The sequence below is a fragment of the Hyposmocoma kahamanoa genome, unplaced genomic scaffold (genome assembly GCF_003589595.1).
Source record: "Hyposmocoma kahamanoa isolate Upper Pololo Valley unplaced genomic scaffold, ASM358959v1 100021, whole genome shotgun sequence".
Classification (NCBI taxonomy): Eukaryota; Metazoa; Arthropoda; class Insecta; order Lepidoptera; family Cosmopterigidae; genus Hyposmocoma; species Hyposmocoma kahamanoa.
The window spans coordinates 13,117,157-13,140,653 of NW_020653200.1; the positions used below are offsets into that span (position 1 = coordinate 13,117,157).

The window sequence follows — 23,497 nt, forward strand, 5'->3', positions numbered from 1 at the left end:
CTGTTCTGAGCTACGCAAAAAATGTTTGATTTTATAAATTAACTTTGATAGTTTTAAGTTGGGCCTCAAAACTAAGACAAATGAGCATCAAAAATAGACCTGTAAACATGTTCGGAAACTCAAGCAAATTAGCTTGTGCTTTTTCATATACTAACCTTACCTAACCTACCGAATGGAGGACGCAACCAAGCAACCAAGATTTATTAGGAGATCAATATCAAAAGATATACTGGTTATAAATGTCATCAACCGTTATAAGAAAAGACCAATAATAAAAAAAAAAATTTTTTTTGAATACCAAATATAAGGTGAGCATCGGTTACTGTCCTCATTATTCCACTATCAAAGTATATAAAGTATGTAAAGTATATAATACGGATCCAAAGGAGAGTTTATTGTTCTACATTGTAGAAATAGAAGTTTTAAATTTAAAAAAGCAGTAATGTGAAACAGCCGTGCTCAGTGCCAAATTTCGACTTCTTAATATTATTGAAATGTCAAGCTGTCGGATGCGTAAATCCCTTGTTCGATATAGATTAAATTATGGCAAATATTTCGTAAATTTTCGCTTATAGATTATGTTTAAATAATATGCTTCAAGTAAGTGCTAAATTTCTGTATTGAATTTTTCCAATATTGAATAGAGAATATAGGAGATAGGTGAGTATTTTATGTGGTCTGTGGTGAGTATTGTCTACCTGTAAAATGCAAGCCGCAAACGCTACCGGTCTTTTTGAACTATGTAATTTTTTGGAAAAAATATTTAAAAAATCTATGCCCAATCGAAGATAACAGACACATTGCAAAAATATTGCAGGTATAACATTTTAGGTTGGCCTTTTCGTGCTACATATTATTATAGCTATACATAGGGGGCACTATAAGTTTCTGTCGCCTGCTCTTCTCCGCCTACTATTATTTTTTCAAGTACACACGCACCTTTGTTTTTAATTAAATAAAATAACACTTTTTTATTCTAAATATCATTATTTATGTAGAAAACAAATTAAAGGACGTCAAAAATATGTAATTACATATTAAATCCGGGCCCTATAGTAATGAGGTAGTATACACCACTAAAAAGGTTACTCGAAACGTCATTGAGCAAGAGAAGTCGTATGACGTATTCCGCTATAATACAAAATAATGAAACTGTTTCCTTATTTAAGAACATTTTTTAATTATTTAATACGAATAAAAAATTAATACAATACGGCCATAGTGTTAATTTTAATGCGGATTTATAAAATTACATAATTATCGTCTCATAATGAATTTGTTAAAATCCTTACATTACCTTAAAATTTTTATGGACTCTACTCGAAATTTGAGTGAGCATAATAGAACAAAACAATAACAGTCAATAGTGATTCCAGTACCACCTAATTAATTAATAATAATTAATGGAAATTTGACTGCTTAGGGCGCCTTCAAACTAGATGCTTATAGAAGCACTGCAGTGGGATCAGTACTCACAAATATTCATACAATATTTAGAAGCGCAGTTGCAGCGCCTCTCTATCGTGACACGCGCGCACTACATTTGCAGTCACAAAAGTGAACTAAAAATTACTGCAGCGCTTCTACAAGTGTCCAATTTGAAAGCGCACACACTAATATCATTATAAGTAGAATCACACAAACTCACAACTTAGTCCAGAAACAACTATAGGCTATTTTTTACTGTTACACTTGTTACGCAGAGTATTTACGATGTCAAACTTATGCATGTTATTCTACTAAGACAGAAACAGAGCTTAAGACTAATAAAAAGAAAGATTTAAGAATTTTTTGCATCCATTTACCTCATGAATACGTATATTGCGGGAGTAAGATAAGTTTTATACATTTTTTGTAACCATGTATTATCGAATATCGTAGAACAAAATCCGTTGGTTAATTTTTTTGCTTGCATTGTAATTTATGTGAGTTTATAAACACAAAATTTTTCAGCAAATCAAAGCGTCACTTGACAATAAAAGTGAAATCTATCATAGACTAACATGCAGGTATAATTACGAATTCTCTACATATAAACCCACCATACCTTTAGTTATTCTAGATGAACAGAGTCGTATATTTCTATGAAAACAATCAAAACGGAAACGCTTGTAATGTTGAAATAGACTAGTTATCATTATTTACAGCGTAAGATAGAAACAGCGGCTAAATTTCCGCTGGTAATCGTATTAACAAGATAAGAAACAGTTTTATCACAAAATAATTTTAAATTACAAAAACAAATTTTTGGCGCCTCATTCAAATTGAAATTAGTATAGGAAACCTAAAAGTCTTTTTGCCATCATAAAATATCATTATTTCGCTGTTATCCTGAGTACTATTGTTACTAGCTGAAAAAAGTTCGTACCTTTTTTGTGACGCCAAAACACAATTGCCATCTATGGAATAAAATTTAATATTGTATTGTATCGTGAACAATTATTAATTAGACGTTCTGGTTGGACTATGTACGAGTAAACATTAGTTTATAAATGTTTACTTTGACTTTGTAAATGCATTGTCATTAACAGGAGTAAAAAAATATATTAATTAGTAAATGTAGATCCATGGTAAAATAAAGAAACTGAACTAAGAACTCGATATGAAGAAACTGGTTTAAAATTTTTATAAATATTATAATTAACCAACGTTAGTTTTAGCCGTCATGGGTTATTTCTTGTCGACGACGTCGAACTCGCTGACCTGGGCGTCGACCAGCTGTTTACTGCGCAACTTTATGATGGCGTGACTAGGTACATTCGGATCTTCCATCTCAAACTCAATCAACCCTAAACGAAAACAAAAATTGTTCATTTATATTACAACCCAATATATACTAAATTCTAAAACAAGTCTTTCTTGCCCTCATTCAAGTCTTATTATTTAAATGAGAAATTGAATAATTGATAAACATATCAATCGAGTTGGAAGTATATTAAATAAATCTGATAAAGTATATATTGTCATTACTGCTCTGTACGCTCACGGAGCTTATACGGATAAGCTGGCGGAACTGAACCTTAACGCTCAGGGTTATGCGGATGATATGGTAAACATCTTATGAAAAGATTCCTTAATACTGTATCCGTGATATGTAAGGACAACGAAGCATCCATCCATCGTTCAAACAGAGCAGATAGAGCAGAGACTGTATTCTGCGACGAAGCGGACGAGACTCCTCTGCACTTCTTTACCCAATACTGCCCCTTGATGGGTAACTTATACGATATTAGCTACTGGGCAGACACATGCCTCAGAGGAGATAAAAGTATTGATGCCAGGAAAATGCCTTGAAAAGTGTCTTGACTTTAAATTGTGAGTAGTGGTGATTACAATAGATCAATTGCTCCCAGTGATGCAGTGATGACGAAGAAAAGGTCCTTTTAAATTAAAAACCCAACATCATTTAATTTTCACCAAATATACAATATTATTTCAAGTTTAGCTGCCGTATCGTTCTAAATTGTGTGGATTTTTGAAGAAAGAAATATTTCTATATTTTACCGAGTACAATTGACCGAGTATAACTTTGGAGCGACAAAAGTATAATAAGAGAGAAAGAAAGAAGAGAAAACTGAAGTTAAGATTCATGAAATAAGCATCATCATCATCAACCCATGTATAAATGTCCCACTGCTGGGCACGGGTTTCCTTTTACACGAGGGTTTAGACCAAAGTCCGCCACGTTGGTCTAATGCGGGTTGGGAACTTAACAGGTTTTCCGAGGGTTGTGAACCTTCTTCAACGTGCAGGTTTCATCACGATATTTTCCTTCACCGAACAGCTCATGATAAATTTCAAATTAAATTTCGCACATAAATTCCGAGAAAATCATAGGTGCAAGCCCGGATTCGAACCCACGACCCTCTGCTTGAGAGGCAGTAGGTCTAACCATTAGGCTATCAAAGCTTATGAAACAAGCGTTTGTGTATAATTATAAAATTTAACAAAAAATTACTTAGTTCTCTGAGGGAAATGAATTGGAACAGGAATAGAAGCAGTGGCTAAGAGTAATGACTGTAAGGGTGTGGTAATGACTGTGATAGCGATGGAACAGGCGATATGGCGACCCCGTCAACACTATATCACACCGCTGCACTCGCATGGCTATGGCGTAATTTAGTGACTCCCCATTCTGACACTATCCATTCCTAAATTACATTTTAGAGCTATTAGACCTGTGTATTTTAGCCCGACCTTTTGTTTAAAAATAATTTCAACTTTTGTTTTATGATTTCTACATATTTCTTACCGCCTAAACTGTGGCGAATAATAAAACCAAAATTTTAAAACAGGCCAAATGTGATTTCTGTGCAGAGTTGACGGAAATCGAGACATGGAGATCATTTTAGTAACTGAGAACTTTATAATATGACATTATGACATATACGATCATTGTAAATAACAAAAAAGTTGACACTTAATTATCTACCTCCTTCGATTACGGCTTCCTCCTTGAAATTCTCGCGCATGTTTCGCGCCAGAATATTATGGTAGAATTGCTTGGCGTTGGCCTTCACCTCATTCGTCACCTCCATCTTAGACACCGCACCAACCAATACGGTCAACTTCTGCTTCGCCGTCGTTATCAGTTTGTCAACTGTGTAATTACTTGATTTAAGTTAGATGAAAAGTCGGTCAACTTCTACCTGTCAACTATATAATTATTTCTAAGCTAAATAACTTGAAAATATGTTCAAAAAGTTATACACCAATAACCAACAGTAACGTAAAAACACAAGTAAAAATAAAATAATATTAATTTGTATGGCAATGAAGGACACGATTAAGAATAACATAAATGGAGAAGGCATACTGGGACGAAACAGTCGTGGGAGAAATTAAGGCGGCACGTGTCTCAAGTATTTAGTTTGGTAGTACTCAACATACCTTTCACAGCAGACAAGTTTTATTTTATTAACTGGATCAGTGAGCGTGGATCATTAGTGACTCTTGTAGGGAAGAGAGAGAGGCGAGAGTCGAGTGAATCGTTGTCCATGAATACAAATTAATTGGAACATAAAAGATGGACAAAGTGCGCTTGTCAAGCTCATTTGAATGCTAGGCCATAAAAATTGTCTCGATACATTATGCTGTACTATTTGTCTTTTTTAAGCAATCGAGTCCAACGTGACCTCTATGGGGTAAGTGGCAATTGATAGCCACTTTTTAAAATTAATAATATATTTTGTTATACTCTACTGCGTGTAATGCATATGGTCTAGTTAGCAATAAGATTGCTCATATGAGTGACACTTGATTCTACTTGTATACAAAAAATACTCATTGACGTCACGCGCATTCCGAAAGAAAGTGTAATTTAGCTTTTCAACAATTTTGAAACATTTATATTGCATTATTGTGTCTCAAGCTCAAGCAATGTAATAATATAGAACTCCATTTCTTCCAGATAAAATGAATATTTCTTTGAAAGCAATCACAGACAAAAATCTAAAAATGCAAATAACAAAAAGTATTAGTAGGGTATTAGTTAGTATTCTATTATGTACTCGTATATAATAATATACCTTGTTCTTGAGAAGCTAAGTTACACTTTGCATTGCGCGTGGCGACACAAGCTATGGAAGACAGGATGCGTCGAGCATTGCGGCGCGGCACCCCTTGCTGCCTGTAACTTCTTTTTAATTTTTGTTTATAGAAATGTAACCTCATCTCGTAGAAGATAAAGTTTATGTTGCAGTGTTCGTTTTAATGTATCGCATCTTCGCATAGTTTAGCTGCGCATTCACATGAATAGTGTTGGTTATAAACGATACGCACTGCTGTTGCGTTCACATGAACGTCATGTGTCACTTTTGTAGGCACACGGTGCACAGATCTCCGTCCGGATAGTAGATCTTTAACCTTTAACTGAAAGCAACACTTGTTACGGCTAAGGCAGAAGTAGATGGGTACTCACAGTCGGACTCGAGTTCTGGTACGGGCTGGATCATTTCATCGAGTGCGTACTGGATAGCTTGTGGCACGCCTCCGTAAGGACGCGGCGCGCGTGAAGCACCTTTCACAAATCAATGAAGTGTATAAAACATCCAGTCTAGCCCACTAATTACCAGTGATTCTATTATTATACAATGTCAGGCAAAAATTATGATATCTACAAAGATCATAACCTATAGAATGTCAGTAGTGGATATTACTTTTTATAAATTCTACTAATTGCAGACAAATATTTGGATGAGCAGAATTATCACTTAAGTTCAGGCCACACAAAAGCGGTGCAGAGGGATAAGCGGTCCGGGGGCGGACCTGCGGCAAGCGTATGCGTACCGGGGCGTGACACACAGCGGTCACAAGCGTAGTTCGCGGCGGTAGACAACGGCTCGAAGGCGGCCAGTATGACACCAAAACACGCCACGTTTCATTTTCAACACAGATTTTGAAGAATAAACCTGTCGGATAATGATCATGTAATTTTTCTGCTTTTATTAGCGTTACGGAAGCAACATCCAAATAAATTCGATGGAATTCATATTGGAATTAAATAAAAACACACTCAAGAGTTGTAAAAAAAAAATACAACGTCGTAGCCCGTTAAAGTCCCGCTCCGCTGCTACCGATCTGTGTGGACGGTTGCAATCAAAAAAATTCACTGGAATACAACTCCCACACCCACACCCTCCCCGCGTTCGCCCCGGGTCTGCCCCGCACCGTAAGTCGATTCAGAACCTTACGATAATTCGGCGTACGATTTCTTTTCATATTATTCACAACACCCGAATCGAACGACAAACTGCCGTATTCGAAACCGAATCGAAATGACGTCACATCTGGACGATTACTTGAACTTCTCGATCGGCAAAGTCTACAAACGTTATTCAGAACATTGTTATCGAGTGAAAGTTACCTAACGTCCTATTGTTTGCAAAACAAGAATGTAATATGGAAATCTCTTATCATTTTAAATAAAGTCAGGATGTTTTTCAATTGTATTAATTTATTTTAATGCAAGACTAATGCATTCCTATATTTTAGGCCTTTGAAGTTTTACAAATGTATGTAAAAGGATTTTCCATTATTCTTATAATCTATTTCCCCGACTAACCCGGCTAACGCTGTTGGATAACGATATCGTATACGAATCCCAATCGAACGTTTAACTCGGAATGTTCTGAATAACTCGGAAAGCGCCCTTCGATTCGAGAACGGTATCCAGTCGAACGATTCAGTTAAAATATCAAAGAGTTCTGAATCGGGATCCTGGTCCGCCTCTTTGTCACAGCGTTCGACCCCGTACCGGGACGCCACGCCCGCGCGGCCCGACGCGCGTGACCCACCGCGCGTTTCAGTGTGGCAGGGTTCATAAACATGAATTTGTATATTATTATTACAAAAAATCCCGCGCTCGAAAGGCGCCTGCGGTCGCCTCAGTGTGGCCAGAATATTAAAGTTTTAAATATTTTCAGTGAGTTCTTCAAGTAGCGGAAATCTAAATTCTAAATATTGACACAATTTCTTTTGCTACTTGATTCGTTCTATTTGACTAGACTTGTTATTTTTACAAAGTTCAACAATAAAGATAGGATAACCTTTTTAAATATTACCTCCCCGAAACATGAGGCTCAGCTTTTACTTCGAATAGAAGTGTTTTTATTGTTACCTTGCTAATAAAAACATTAAAAATAATAGTAATCGTAAGGTAAGTTGTCTGACTTCGTAATATTTGCCGCCTTTGTTACTGAACTTTTAATACCTCGCTTTTACATAAAAGGTAAAATTTCAAGCTAGCAAGCGACCTCATTGTTCACTGAAAGCCCACAACATTTTTTAGAATATACCTTTAAGCTCATACTAATTTGCAAGGCACCTCCTGTTTCTTTTTAACTAGAGACTAACAAACGTTTGAATTACCTTAGATGATTTGATTCATTCGTTTTTGCGTCATTGTAACATACACGTCTAACAGAGGAACTACATGCCAACGTGTTTGCTTCAACCAACCAGATAAACAAAATATAAAGCATGGTACTGACCGACACTGGAAAGGAGCTGGTTGATCTGTTGGAGCGAGGTTTTCATCTCTAGGAGAAGTTTGCCTTTATCGTCCAATGAATGAGTCAGATTTTCCTCCTCACGCAACTCCGCATCTAGAGCGGCGCGTAGTTGCTTTTTGTTCGCTAAATATCTGACAAGACAAAAATTATTATAGTAATCCTTGAAACAAAATCTTCTGATGAACATGGACTTTCTCTATGTCATGTCTATGTCACGCTCTAGCACGTAGCACTTTAAAGTATCAATTCGTAGATGTCAAGCACTAACATCTACGAATACTGTCTTACTTGCCTCGAATTTTTTAACCGACTGGAATGGAGGAGGTTCTCAATTCAACTGTATGTTTTTTTTGTATGTATGTTACGCGATAACTCCGGTATTTGTAAACCGATTTTCACGATTATTTTTCTGTTGGAAAGAGGGTAGCTCCATAGTGGTCCCATTTCAATAAGAAGATCATCCATATCTAAGCGTGGCTGATCACGCATGAACATTTTTATAAATAGCGCCTAAATTTTACTTAAAGAGCAATTATTTTAATGGTTGGTTTTGCTATACTCCAATTCAAGGCCTTTTCTCTCTCGATACACTTTGAGTAGTGAGAACCGATTTTTATTATCTCCTGTGTCAAGTCCTGTGTAGTGGCGAACTAGGGGATATTTGCAATAAAACTTGGCAAATAGATGTAATTCCACGTACTATTTAAGATCGGTTTTTTTAGTACTCTGTACTGAGATTATCTTTATTTACTATTCAGATGTGTACACAATTTAAATTTGAACTAAGAAAACAAAAACCCTTAAAAATACCGTACAACACGAACACGAAAGGTAATTTTTAGTTGATCGAAAATGATTCATTGAAATCATTCTTATTTCTTTTATTTATAATACCAATACATTCAAAGAATTAAAATACGATTTATAAATGAATTACTGAATAGGATTATACGTACACACTTGATGTGTGTCATCAAGGCATTTTTTAAATATTTGATTACTCCATTAAAATTAAATTAAATTTTCTATACAAATTTATTAAATTAGTGTAGATATTAACTACAAAACCTGATTTTGAAATAATTGTAATCGTAAATGGCAAAAACGTGCTTGATCTCTACATGTTTTTGATGAGTGTGTGAGTGACATATAACTTAAATTTAGTTTTTTTTTAATTCTGGCTATTCATCGGTAAATGGTGAAACGTTTAGAAAAAATAATGATGTGTGTTTATGAGAGAATGGTGTGGTGTCGCAGCGTGTGTCAGTGAATGATTGTAAGTACGTGTCTCAGTGTTAGTTGCCTAGCAGGTAGAATCGAAGAAGGAGGTGGATACAGCGAGTGATAAGGCACAGGTTTATACAGCGATAATAATAGAAACATAGTATATGTTATAACACACATAAATGCGTACAAACACACGTCCAAAAGCATAGGTGTCTACATGCTGGTGTGTTCTTATTTCTCCGCTAAAGGTAACTAATAGATCCTTATTAATTATCTAATACCGTTAAAATATAAGTTTTAGAAAATATTGAGGACTGGTCAACGATATTTTGATAGAGCACTTTCACTTGCCTCACTTTACATATCTAACGAAAGAACAGCACGTCATAAATAAATGTTCAAATCAATATTAATGAAGTGTACACAAGCTTGAATTTTTACAAAATTCATATTTTTATTATGCGTATCTAATGAACAAGTTGAGCAATTTGTTTTAAAAATGATACAAAAAATTGAAATAGCCTTTGAAATCATAGCGTTGCGACGCACCAGAGATGGTACAGGAATTAAATAGATTATAAATAAAATAAAAATACAATTTGAACAACAACTTGAATACCCATTCAAGCCTAGAGCGAATAGGTATTTATTAGACAAACTGTACCGGCACTGGTCAAATTCGTCCCTTACCATCAGGTGCGTTTGTGGCCATTTATATACTGTGGGTATATTAATTAAAATAAAACGCTTCAACTAAGGCGGGCGAAACCGCTTTATTTCTAAGGACAGTTAGTAACATCAGACAAATGTAACCCTGTAGAGTTAATGCGCAGTTACACGAGCTGCATTCTGCCTGCATCGTGACAGTAAAATATCGTTGGAATGCAGTGCCGTAGGAATTTAGTAGGGCGGTAAGTAGTCGGCGGAACTAAATTTACAACTACCGCTTTAGAGCAGCTGGCGTACTGCCATGCCAGGGTGTAGGCTTTAGGGATATGACTAAAATAGCTAACTAAATGTCAATCTAACACAGTGACCAACCTTTTAATAGTAGGCAATAAAAATTATTGACCATACTCCACAACACAATTATTACGGAGTTAGTAATTAGATTTTTCTAATATTATGGTTTTAGTATTAATTATTAATGCTAATAATCTTTGTTGTATTCACTAACTAAATGTATTAGATCATTTGTTACAATTAGCCCATAATAGATACTTTAGCCAAGTAAGTACCAGTGGCGACTATTTTAATCTAAAGGAAATACCTGTTCCGAATTTAATTATTTTTGTTTATTGATTATCTGTGATTGGTGAATAAAAGCGAAGCACTTATTTAAAACTTTGTTGTTATAATAAAGTGACAATAACAAGAAGCTGGGATTGCAATTTCTGTATGTTAATTTCTTCGAGAAACTAACAAGTACTTCCTTCAATTTTAGATCATCACTCAGTGTTAATCCAATGAATTGCATTTGAGATTGCCTATTTGTTATTTTACTATTTTGTATATATGTAACTATTATATGTATACCCATATTTGTCTCGATATTTGACTATTTTAATTGTATTTTAAGGTCAAATGAGAACGAGAGACCCAAAATGGACGTTTCGACATATTTTGACTACATGAAAATCGGTTTTTCGACTTCAAAAATGTAAATTCAATTGGTAATGAAAACAGAAGATATTGGTAATTAACTATAGGGTCCGAAACACGACTGACTAAACTTCGCTCTATAAAAAAACACAAAGTTTCGCATAATTTTTATTTATTATATTATATACTACGTTAGTTGAAATCTACAAAAAAGTAAGTCTTATTTTTGACTGTTATCAGAAATATTTCCCTCCCGTGTTCCGTAATAAATACGCCAGGGGGCTATGAGCTTATTTTACAGACAGTACATATTATTATGGTTTAAGATGTCTATTCATTACCGAATTTCAAGAAATCAGGAAGGTCTGACAAAGGTTAGGCAGTTGGAGTCCTTATTTAGGGCGACTTGGGGCGACCCAATCGGCAGCACCCTGCAGCTAGAGCTGTGTAATAAATAACACTTATGGCAGTTAAGGAGTTTGCTCAGTTGACGCGCGACGAACACGGAGAGCAGTCATATCGTTTCGTCCCTCTGGTTCACGCAGCCATTTTGTTTTGCTATCGCCATGTCGTGCAGTAAAGAAAAATAAGTTTTATTGTACCGGATAGACATGTACAAAAACATGCTCTATTTAAGGAAGAAAATCTATATTAATAAGGAAACAAGGGCCGAGGGCTTTAAAGTTTTACTTGAAATTTACAAAACAAATTTATAAAAAACAACAAATACAAGCTTAGATGGTACCATGATAATAACACGTACAACGCTCTCATCGTTCGCGTTCAGAATGAGTTAGGGCCTGGTCGGCAGAGTAGTGTAATATGCGGCTCATTAACTAAGAACCTGCCCAGGCTTGAAGCAGGGCCTAGCAATTGGGTAGTGTAATAAGCTTTAAATATCGTACAATGAATAATTTTATTTTTGTTGCAGCCTTCCTTTTCCTCTTTTATCATCCCTTACAATAAATTTTGTGGCACGAGCCTTTGCATTCTGATTTATCTAAGGCTCAATAATCAATTGATAACGTTAAATCCGATGCTAAAGTACTTGAAGATCAACCTTCTTTAAGTGCCAGAGCACTGCCCTTAACATCTTTAAGAGTATTGGGATAATTGGAGTCGACATCTCAAAAAAGTCCAGTTCCGGGGTCATTTGGAGAGCAAAACCAAAACGGCTTCAAAAATATTCGGAGTGCTCAATAGAACGAAGCAGCATTTCTTCGTATTGTCGATGATCCCAAAATCACAGACTGTTTGGAGTCTCTTAGTCTACGAAGAGACGTTGGCTCTCTGTGTGTGTTCCACCGTCTCTATGACGGGGACTGCGCAGAGGAACTTTTCGAACTGGTGACACCGTTTCGTTTCCACCATCGCACCTTTGGCCAGAGTAGAAGCCTATCTCGACATCACAGATGCCTTGTAAGACCACGCGGGCATTATGTTCGTTCCTTCCTCGAACCTGCAAAATGATCTACCTCCTGAAACATTTCCTTTGCGCTATGATATAGGGGTGAAAAGGATGAAACTGCCGCTCACCGGCAATTTCGAAATACTGGGGTGGACACGCACAAAACATTTTACAAAAATAAAAAAAAATTGGTATTTCAGCAATGTATTATTTCTAATGCTCATAAACCGCGCGACCTTTGGAAAAATATAAGGAATAATGTGGCCGATTTCAAGGCCAAAGACCGAGACATTCCCTGACATTTAAAAGATCCTGATAAGCTAAACACTTATTTTCTTGATTTGCCCACCTGCAGTGTTGACATGGCTTATCAGCCATATTTTTCAACTCATAAGCACGGTTCAATAACTTTTAGACTTCGTGTGGTTTCAAATCATCAAAAGTAATGCCAGCGGTGTGGACAACATTTCTCGCGATATGGTGTTGCTTACTCTTCCGCGGACTTTAAGATTCCTCACGGCTCTGGTAAATAAATCTCAATAGATTTTAACCTTTAGAACCTGCGAATTCCTTGATTTGTGGAAGATGGCAATCATTAGACCTATTCCAAAAACTAACATTCCATCACACTTCAAGGATTTGCGACCTATAAGTGTATTTAGCTTCTCTAAAACTAATTATTTAAAAAAAAAAACAAATAATTTTAACTGACTCTAACGTTTAATCAATTACACAATTTTTATAAGCATTGAAACAAATCTCTCACACTTGAATATAAAGAGCAAACACGAATATCAACGTACAAATAACATAATTTTAAGGAAATCAATGATACATAGGAACTGTAAATTACATAAGTAAATATCTTACGAAAATGGCAGATACATAGTCTCACTAATATGTTGACGTGACGAACGAACGGGCAGCAATGTGTCGTCAGGCGCCCGCTACGCCTATTGTAGTTTTGCGACTGTAAATCAGACTCCTGGGCAGGAGAACAGCTTACAGTATATTAACCGTATTTGTCAAAAATCGTAGAGACGGTGGTGTGTTGGCAACTAAGAGACTACCTTGAGACTAATGGAATTTTACCAGTGAAACAATCGGGCTTCAGGAAGAGTCGTGGCACTGCCACCGCATTGCTTGACGCGGTGATGATGTTTTGGCTGCGCGAGACGCCGGTGAGGGTTCCATTTTCACCTTACTGGATTTCTCACGTGCTTTTGATACCGTAAATATTCAGCTTCTGTTATCCAAGCTCTTTTACTATGGGTTCCGCTCGAATACTGTAAAATGGTTCTCCAATTATCTCTGAGGGCGCATGCAGCGGGTGGAGGTGCGCTTTAGGATGGTTCTTCTATGCTTTCTAGTGCCGCCACTACTAGACTAGACTAGACAGTTACTAGAGGGGTGCCTCAAGGATCCATTCTCGGACCAATCCTTTTCATTCTGTACACTGCGGATATTGTAGGCAGCATTAAGAACTGCAATTGCCATTTATATGCTGATGACATACAAATTTATATTTCGTTTAAACCTCTTGAAACACAGTCCGCAGTTAGTCAGTTGAATGAGGATCTCACCAGAATTCCCCAACGGTCAGAGCAAAATAATCTAGTGCTTAATCCGTCCAAATCCAAGTTTTTGGTACTTGGTATAAGACATCAAATTGAAAACATCATGTCCTACGGCCCACAAGTAATTATAGTAGGTAGTTCCGTGGGCCGAGTTTCGGTGGTGAGAAATGTGAGTGTCCTTATGGATGATTAAATGCCCTTAATTTTGAAGGGCATATCCTTGAGACAATCCGTAATTGTTTTTATCGCCTGAAGGTTTTGTATCGTGTGAGTAACGTTGATTTGCGCATAAAGCTTTGCGACTCTATGATTCTGTCCAAGTTAAACTGTGCTGACACTATATACGGCGGATGTCTGCTTGCTCGCAAGAGGAATCTTGTTTAGCGATTACAGAATGCGTGTGCCAGGTATTGTTTTCCCGTTCCGCATGTCACGTCTTTTCTAAATGATGCAAGTGTATTGAAGATGGAAGCCCGTCGCCAGTTACATTTTGCTGTAATGCTATTTGGGGTTATTAAGACCAAGCAACCTTCATACTTGTATGACAAACTTCAGTTCTTATCCATGCACATCAGACATGTACCTCGCCTTGTTTGGTGGTAGCTTTCGCTATGCTACCTCGAAATGTTGGAATAACCTACCACGGCCTATTAGAAAGGCTTCGTCAATTTTTACTTTTAAAAGATTTCTCAAAGCATACTTGCCTAATGTTCAGCAGTCTCAACGTGGATTTGATGTGTCGGGGTCGTCTACATATTGTTAATTTTTAAGCGTTTAGTTAAATTTTATTAAATTATTGACCATCCGTACTTTATTTTTAAATACCTAGAGTGATGTGATAAGATATTTACACAAATTTTCACAATTATATTTAATTTACGATGTTGTTTACAATTGAAATATTTTACTCATGTTTTATGAAATAATATACAATACAATATACCTATACAATAATATACATTTTAATTCATGCATAATATGTAAATGATAACGTCATTAATTGTACCTTATTCGAATAAGCTGCTTGATTTGTATTTAAAGTTATATGTTCTTGTTTCATTTAAAGTTTTTATTGTGAACCTGTGACGGCTACTATGTTCCGTGTCACGTGTGTTCTGTTGCCGGATCCGCTGAAAATCAGCGTCGTAGCACTTTAAGTGAGACGGCAACATGCTGAGTGGGTCACGGTTTCCTTAGCAGCACAGCACACACGCTTTGTATTCTATATATGTATGAATTTAGTTCCAAATCCTTGTTATTATTATTATTGTCATCATTATCAGTATTATTACTATTATAAAATGCTTGTATACTGTGTTGATTATTCAAGGAATAAATTATTCTATTCTATTCTAATAACGTCAATTCGGGTAACTTTGAATCGTGGTGTAACTTTGAACGTAGTTGCGTAAAAGATTTAAAAATTTATTTTATGTATGACAATCTTTTATTTTTAGTATTGAAACTGTGTAAATCGGAACAAAATTGTTAAACGGAAGATATGAAAGAAAAAAGTAATGTTAAATTGTATTTTTTTGAACTTTCGCCGTTTTTCTTGGCGAAAGTAGTTTAGTGTGATTTGTTGCTCAGTTTTAGAATCGGAATTAAATATATAAATCTGAATATTGACTGGTAAGTTTTGGTTTTCACACTTAAGTAGAGATTTATATATCGCTTTTATAAAGAATAATTTAATTTGGTTTGGTATTTACGCGTAAAACGCACACACACACTCACACACACTCAACATAATTAGAACGAATTAGATTTTGACGACGTTACCAAACAGAGAAATTGGGGTAACTTTGAATGTGTTTGACTGTGTTTTTAGAGAAGAGGGTAGTCTGTTTCCAGGGAGAGTTCTAAAAGTTACTCCTTTGGAAATTACTGTCTCAGTGCTCCAAAAAAGCTTTTTAGGAGGTTGGTCTTGGCCCTCTAACGTTGAGACATGTCAAGTTAATAAAGCCGATATTGTGAATATTATAAAAGAGCAACAGCTATCTAGAAAAGGCGGCCGTATTTATATTGATGACGACATTTTATTCAAGGAGTGGGGTGAATAGATTTTTGTTATGTATTTACTTTGCCTAAAATAATTGTTATAGGTGATTCATTTTGATCTCGTTTGATAGCTAAATAAGCGTAGAATTTATTATCAAAGAGAAAATTTTCATTTTTATTCGCATTAATTAAAAAATCTAAAAAGAAAACAAGTTTTTCATTTCAACTAAATTCGTTTTATTATGGCAATACCAAGTCAAATGTCGTTTTTGAACGCACTGTCAGGAATATTTGGACAGATTCACATCTAAAAAATATGAATATGTCGTATAATCTTACACAAACTGTAAAATATCTAGAAAATATACGGTTTCCATATCGAAGGCTAATCTTATTCAAAGTTACCCAAAATTCAAGGCAACTTTGAATGTGACTTTTGGAGCAAATATAGAACAGTTTTGTTGAATAATTACTAAATTCCTTCTATAAGAACGAAAAAAGGGCTTAAAAGAACACTATTCAGTTAATAAAGTTTTTGTTAAGAAACATAATTAAATTTGAAATTATTAGAAAAACGCAAAAAATGTTCAAAGTTACCCGAATTGACTGTAATATAAATAATAAAAATATTTAAAAAAATGTTCTGTTCAATATTCTGCAGTTATCCCGACGGGGACGAACTGTTTCGTACGCGGCCGAAGGGGGCCCGAGCAGGTCCGAGCGGACGCTCGGTCACTCGGCATTTCAACAAACGATATGTAATCTTTCTCGATCTCGATTAATTACCTATTTTTCATTGTTATGATTACGTATTGTTACAATTTATTAATTATTTACAATAATTAGGGAAATTGAATGAAAATATTTTTTTAGGGAAGTTGACTGAAAAATTTTTTTTTTTGTAATTTAAATTTAATACTTACCAATTTTAGGTTAGGTACTCGAAGGAAGTGCCAGAAGTGTCCACCAACCACCACTATGACTGGCTTTGCAAAAATTCGCAAGTTGTCGAGAGTTTCGTTTCAACTTTCTGAGTAGCACATTTGACTTCACAAGTTTGAAAGCGGCGACGGTTTTGCGCGGAAATGTTCGACTCGCGAAAATCTCCTCTGTGTAAAGTAAACTTTTCACATCACCCCATTAGTCATACACTTGCCATCCATAATCAGAAGGAGCGCTACCTTGATGGTAATACAGTTCTGGTGAACACCAAACGTCACTCAAAAACCACGCACGATTGACTGCGCTACTGATAACGACAGAGATAACAAGAGAGTCAGTCCGCCGTGTAAATGGTGTGTTTTTTGCGGTTTATTTTTATTTTGGTTCAGGGGGTCTACTCTCGTTCTACGTCTTAGTCCAGAGTAATAGTTATTTATTAATTGTTTCGAACCGATGTGGATGACAGAGAACGGGAGTAGACCCCCAGTTTTGGATATAGAATAACCTCTGTAAATATGGCAAGAGTGCAAATCAACACATGAATAGAAATTTCACAAATTGGTCTCAATCAAAGACATGTGTACGAGTAGCTTATGTTATGCCACACAAAGTACGTTCATTGATTGTATCAAATAAAATGGTATATATTTGACAAAAACTGAACTAACTGTCTGAAGACAGACAGTTTTTATGTATATTTTTTATATCTGGTTGGTATCATAAAGACTATATCTTTAAAATGACCTGATTATTTGCAGCACAACGAGATATACCACCGTAAAAATTTTGCAATCCTGATATAGCTAGTGTGACGGGTACACAAACAATTTGCATGCACTTTAAAACTGCTCTTTCAAGTTTCAGTAGGGAATTTTAATTGCGACCACTCGAGAGTGGTATGCAGTAAGGTATTAGTGATTTGCAGAGAGCTTGATTATACCATTAGTAGAATTTTACGTTCAGTCTCAGAATTTTTAACCGAGTTCATTTCATAACAACTATCAGCTTTCTGACACGCAAGCAAATATTGTCGGTAAATTTTTAGTACCAATAGTTCTAAAAAGGTTGACATTGATATGAATTACTTATTGGGAAATATGTGTATGCCGCAATGGTGACTCTATATTATAATAAAGTTGAAGTGCTTCTCATCTAGAAGGGGATAAAATGATCAAAATCTTTTTTTTCTAACAGAAGAGCTCTTGTTTGTACATTAAACATTTATTGCTCACTGTGTAAATGTCGTACTTAACGTACAATTTTCATCAAAAAAGAATTATAATAGTTTGCGGAACTCTAGTTGTAGCGCAGAAATCGTATTCATAATATATTAAGTTGTTCTTCTTTGTGAACAACAAAAACATCGATGCTGTGCGCCGTATGATCAAAACAGAGAGACATGTGCCATACCATGAGATTCGGCCATCTTTAGGCATAGGCATGAGTCAAATACAATAAATACTATACAAACATTTTGGTGTGAAAAAGCTGTGCTCTCGGTGGATCCTACACAATTTGACTGAGGCTCAAAAAACGGATCTCGTCACTTGGTGCAATGCCATGCTTACCAGATTCAACGAAGGGGCGTCATTTTTTTTTCATTCATTCAGGGTGTCATTTGGTGTGGGATATAGTAACAGGTGACGAAACTTGGATTTATAGTTACGATGCCAAAACAAAGCAATAATCGAGCGTATGGGTCTTTTGAGATGAGTCGAAACCAATCAAAGCGACGCGCGTGCAAAGTGCTTCTAAGCGGATGTTTGCTTCTTTTTTTAATAAAACTGGACACGTGGCTACTGTTGTTTTGGAGAACCGCTGTACCGTGAATAGTGATTGGTACACGACCATTTGTTTGCTGGAAGTGATTGACAAACTCCGTAAAAATAACCGTAAACGCTGTATCATCTTGCATCACGATAATGCCAGTGCTCACACGGCCAGATAGACAAATTAATTTTTGAAGGTGGACAACGTTGACCTTATAAGCCATACCGCGTACAGTCTCGACCTAGCACTTTGTGACTTTTATTTATTTCCAAAAATTAAGAACCAGTTACGCGGTCAATGATTTTCATCACCTGACGAGGCTGTCGAAGAGTATGAAAAATACTTTCAGAGATTATCATGGAGGAGTGGCATAAATGTTTTCAAAATTGGTTCATTCGTATGAGAAAGTGCATTAATGCTAACGGAGAATATTTTGAGAAACAACAAATTCATTTCTGACCATTTATAGTATTTTTTTCTTATTAATTCCGGAAACTTATAGTGTGTCCCACGTACAAAGAAAAAGAAGTTAGATAAGTCACAAATAAAAAATCACAACAAATCAATTGTTGTGATTTTTTAAAGATTCTAGAGCAAAGTTTGCTTTACTGTTGCCGTCTTTCAGATAAACATATTATTGAAGATATTATTTTCATTATTGTATTTAATAATTTCTAGATAACAGTTAATTAATTATTATCGAATGAATATGCTCGAAAAGTTTTTTTGAGATGCGAATAGTAGTGCAAAAAAGTTTTAACTTTTACATCTTAATGAGATAAATTATTATTCTTTATATTTTATATCAAATCTAAAACTTTCCAATCTAAAAGTTAGTAAGGTGGATGTTTATTTTTGGATCAAACTACGAATAGTTTAATTACCTATGTACAAGAGCAATATAAAAAATTTGCTAACTTGACATAAATTATATTAGTTATATAGGAGAATGTTTGGATAAACTTTTAATATTTAGTTTGTCGAAAATAATCCAACCGCCAAATTGAGTCTCCTTATTTTGTGCTAGTTATGAACACATCGTCTGTTTTTACCAATATTACTTACGAGATAGAATATAAAAACCTAACGCTTTAGTAAAATTGTTACGACACACAATTGTTTCTGTCATAAATATTTAACTCTGTATACCGTTACCGTTTGTCTCATTCATAGTACAAAGTCTTCTATGTCATACAGTGAATTCTTTAATTATTTAACATATTGGCGACAAGGGCGTTTGATTTAAAGAAAGATAACGTGCACTAGCCATCCTACGCCGTGTACTAACAAAAACGAACAACGCGTTATAAGAGAAACGAAATTTACATACTTACGAAGAATTAGAAACACGACTACTTACGCTACAAAATACATATGATGGACTACAAAACATGCATTGCCGCATTGACGAGGAATAAGAAAATAAGGATTTTGAGGGTAAAAGTCGTATACAGGTCTGAAATTGACGAAATTTACACTAATTTACGTACGAAAATTTTATGTTTGCTGAAAATGAATAAAACTGGACCGTTAGATAACGTACATCCCGCAACCGAAGCAGCTTCCGTCCCGAACGCCCCGCGCGAATCACGATCCATACTGAACTTGCAACCATTTCAAGAGAAGGAAAGCTTCAAAAAATTCATAAAACGATTTTCTGTTTATCTTTTGCTCAACAACGTAACTGATCCTAAAACGAAAGTTTACTGTCTACCTTACCCCCAGATTTACACGAAAGAGTATATCACTTGTATTCTCCTCCCTAAAACTTTTGAAGAACTTATAGACATTTTAGATAAATTTATCGATTCAAAACCAAGCATATGGGATTCCCAGCATACTTTTATCCTACGTTTACAACAAGCCGATGAAATAGTGGCAATCAATACTAAACTAAACTGGGAATTCTAATGTTCACACTGGAAGAAACCTATCCTCAAGCCATTATTATCGCAGTTTATACGAGAATTGAAAGATGGAGAAATCCGAAGAAAAATATTACAAGAAAAAGAAACAACACTTTTTTCGAAATTAGTGGATACTGCTACATCGATGGAAATGGGGAAAATTGAGAATTCAACCATGTCTACATCCATTCGTAATACTTCGATTAATAATATCAATAAAGTGCCAAAAGTATTCGTTAAACCGCAATATTCACAGAGATCTCTTCCAAAACACCACAAATTTCCATCAAAGATCTGAACAGTAAAGATGATCACAAAGCAAATGAATGTGGCGCTACGAATTCACTGGATAATACTACAAGCAGCCTCAGCGCTGACAGCACAGCCAAGATCAATCTGATAAAGAGTGAAATTTCTGATAAATACATAATAACGATCGAAATTGCAGATAAAAAGTCAACATCGAATTATATCCAGGTGCAACACCTTCTACAATTTCTCTAAAAGATTACAAGAATCTAAACATCAACAAGAAAGTATTTAAGACTAACATAAAATTAGGAACTTACACAGGCGAAGTATTTAAACCCACTGGTGTCGCTTACGTCAAATGTAACTACAAAAGTCAGATTTTCTATGCAAAATTATGCGTAATGGATAAAAATATCGATCCTATTCCCGGCAGAAACTGAATGAGAGAATTCAACATTACACTTGCCTGTAATACTTGGCCTGGAAGGAGTAAAGCGCTGTTTCGATGATAACATTCTTCAAGTCTGTTCAGAAGAACAACTACTTTCCAGACAAGTCTCATAGAAACTCAAAGAAAGTATCTTCTTGTCATATATTTAAAAAATCTGTATCCAGATTACAATTTTCTGCGTCATTTAAATCACAATATCTCAATGGGACAGAACCTACAAAAATAAGATTATATCACCATTCCTCCTATGCTATAAAGTAAATTCTTTCATCATTCTTAGTTTCTTTGTTATACACATCATTCATATCATATCAGTAGTTTAATTTTCTTTGACATTTTCAGTGAAGCGTTATTTAGTTCCACAGGACAATTACTTACATCGGAATTCTATATGATGATGATAACAAAACTGGAAATTTAATTGGACCAGTGCGCATTATCGAGTTGGAATGGGCTTATTCGAAGAACTTCTCGTCATAACATGGATAATCTTCATGTGCATAACATTTCTATGCGATTATTCCGACCGAAACGTGAGTTGATACACCTATTTAACCGGTCATAATGTAAGCAGCACTGAGACACAAAAATAAGTTGTTTAGCTTGTGGTCGAATATACGGACCCACATTTAATTTCATAGGTACGTGTGTGTACAATTTTGAAGCGTAGAATGAGCATAGGTAATAAATTCCTTTTTACTAATCAAAAGCAAGGCTATCGCCAATGTTCTTCAACTAAACCTTAACATTATGTCGTGGTTTTTCTTCTTCTTGTACGATTATGTAACGAGATCAGAGCAAATAATCTGAGTTACTTTAATTTGAGGCTGTATGCAGCGAGGTTTTTTATTTGAAATTTACAGTTTAAAATAACCAATTAATAAGCATCTGTTACCATGTGAAAAAATGTCATTCTCATATGTCATCGATTAGTTAAAATGCTTATTAATATTGACCGTGTATATACCACTTATATTAAAATTGATAAATATTAACGTACTTAACCATAAGAAAAAACTGCAACTAATGAAACGTAACAAAATATTAGCTCCCAAAATTCTCTGCTTAAATGAAGAACAAATCAAATTGAAACAAAATAAGGAATATTAATACTAAAATCAAATTAAGAACAGATACATCACTCTCATACAAAATCGAAAATACTTACGCTATAATAGCCTACTAAATCGACTAATGACTCCAGACATTTACTACGAGGAAAAAGGAACCTAAGCACACCCGCAGAGAGGTGAAAATAACGTTGCCCGCCGTGTCCAGTCGTGCGCTGCCGAAAGCTGGGGTTGTACAAGAATTGTAATGTAAATAAAGACTTGTCTGACCGCTTGCACTGTCGGTGATACACTCAGCGGTAGTCACTTATCGCATAACCGCGAGCGAGTGACAGAGCTCTGGTAAGAGTAACAATTAGTCAACAAAATTTAAAGTTCATAGCCACTTTCACAAAGTGATACTATCAGTGTTTTATGAACGTAATGTAAAAACTTTTTTCTTGAAAATCCTTTTTGCAACCCGAAAATGGCAGGATTTTTCAGTTCTATAACGTGAACTTTCAAATTGAGTTACGGACTAGTTACAACAGGCGAAGCGCCCGGGGGCGCGTGGCTAAAATGCTGACGATAGGAAAAATGCGCCAAGCTCGTGTTCGACGGAGATTGGTCGTTCATTTAATGAGCATAAAATGCATACAGATTACCGCACTTTACAGTACTTTGAACCATCAATACGATAGCAAGAGAACTGCATAGGTGCATGAAAATTTATCCTACCGCAATAAAGAGTCGATTTAAATCAGGTGTAATTTTTATTTTATTTGGGAGTCATTTATTATTTACCGCAATGTTTATTTTTTGCTTTTTAATGTTTAAGTATACTTTAGTCAATTTTATTAGAAAGAAAGAAAGAAATATTTTTATTCCATAAAGAAACAACCTACAGGGTCAAGAGCACGTCAAGCTTGACACTTAAGACTTAAATCTAACTCTTACGATTAGAACGGTCCAAAGTATAAAGTGTCAAGCTTGACTTGGCCTTGACTGTACATTTAACAATTACGAAACTTAACTTTAACATAAAAACAAATCGAAATAAGAAAGAAAATAACATAACAATTAGATAATACACACGAATAACACAAAACAGGAAGCAAATAACTATAACAATAAATTTGTGTGCATGCTGTGCTATTACGGAATTCGTCATCCACTCAGCTTGGAGTCGTTTCACTGCATGTAAGTACTACGGTCCTAGATTTTCACTGGATCCGATAACATGGAACACATGGCACGGAACACAGAAGACGACACGTACGTGTACAACTTGATATATAT

The 23,497-nt window shown here is 35.4% G+C and overlaps 1 protein-coding gene across 1 annotated transcript in view; it reads right to left on the reverse strand.

Annotated features, from left to right (window-relative positions):
* Positions 1 to 1,211: 1,211 nt before the first annotated feature.
* The window catches only part of LOC113227376, a 50,307-nt gene continuing 28,021 nt past the window's right edge, over positions 1,212 to 23,497 (reverse strand). The window contains exons 8-11 of the mRNA XM_026460273.1: positions 7,992 to 8,143; positions 5,921 to 6,019; positions 4,433 to 4,600; positions 1,212 to 2,789 (exon numbers count right to left, since the gene is read on the reverse strand). Coding sequence (XP_026316058.1) covers positions 2,671 to 2,789; positions 4,433 to 4,600; positions 5,921 to 6,019; positions 7,992 to 8,143 — 538 coding nt within the window. The 3' untranslated portion in view covers positions 1,212 to 2,670. The remainder of the gene's footprint in view (positions 2,790 to 4,432; positions 4,601 to 5,920; positions 6,020 to 7,991; positions 8,144 to 23,497) is intronic.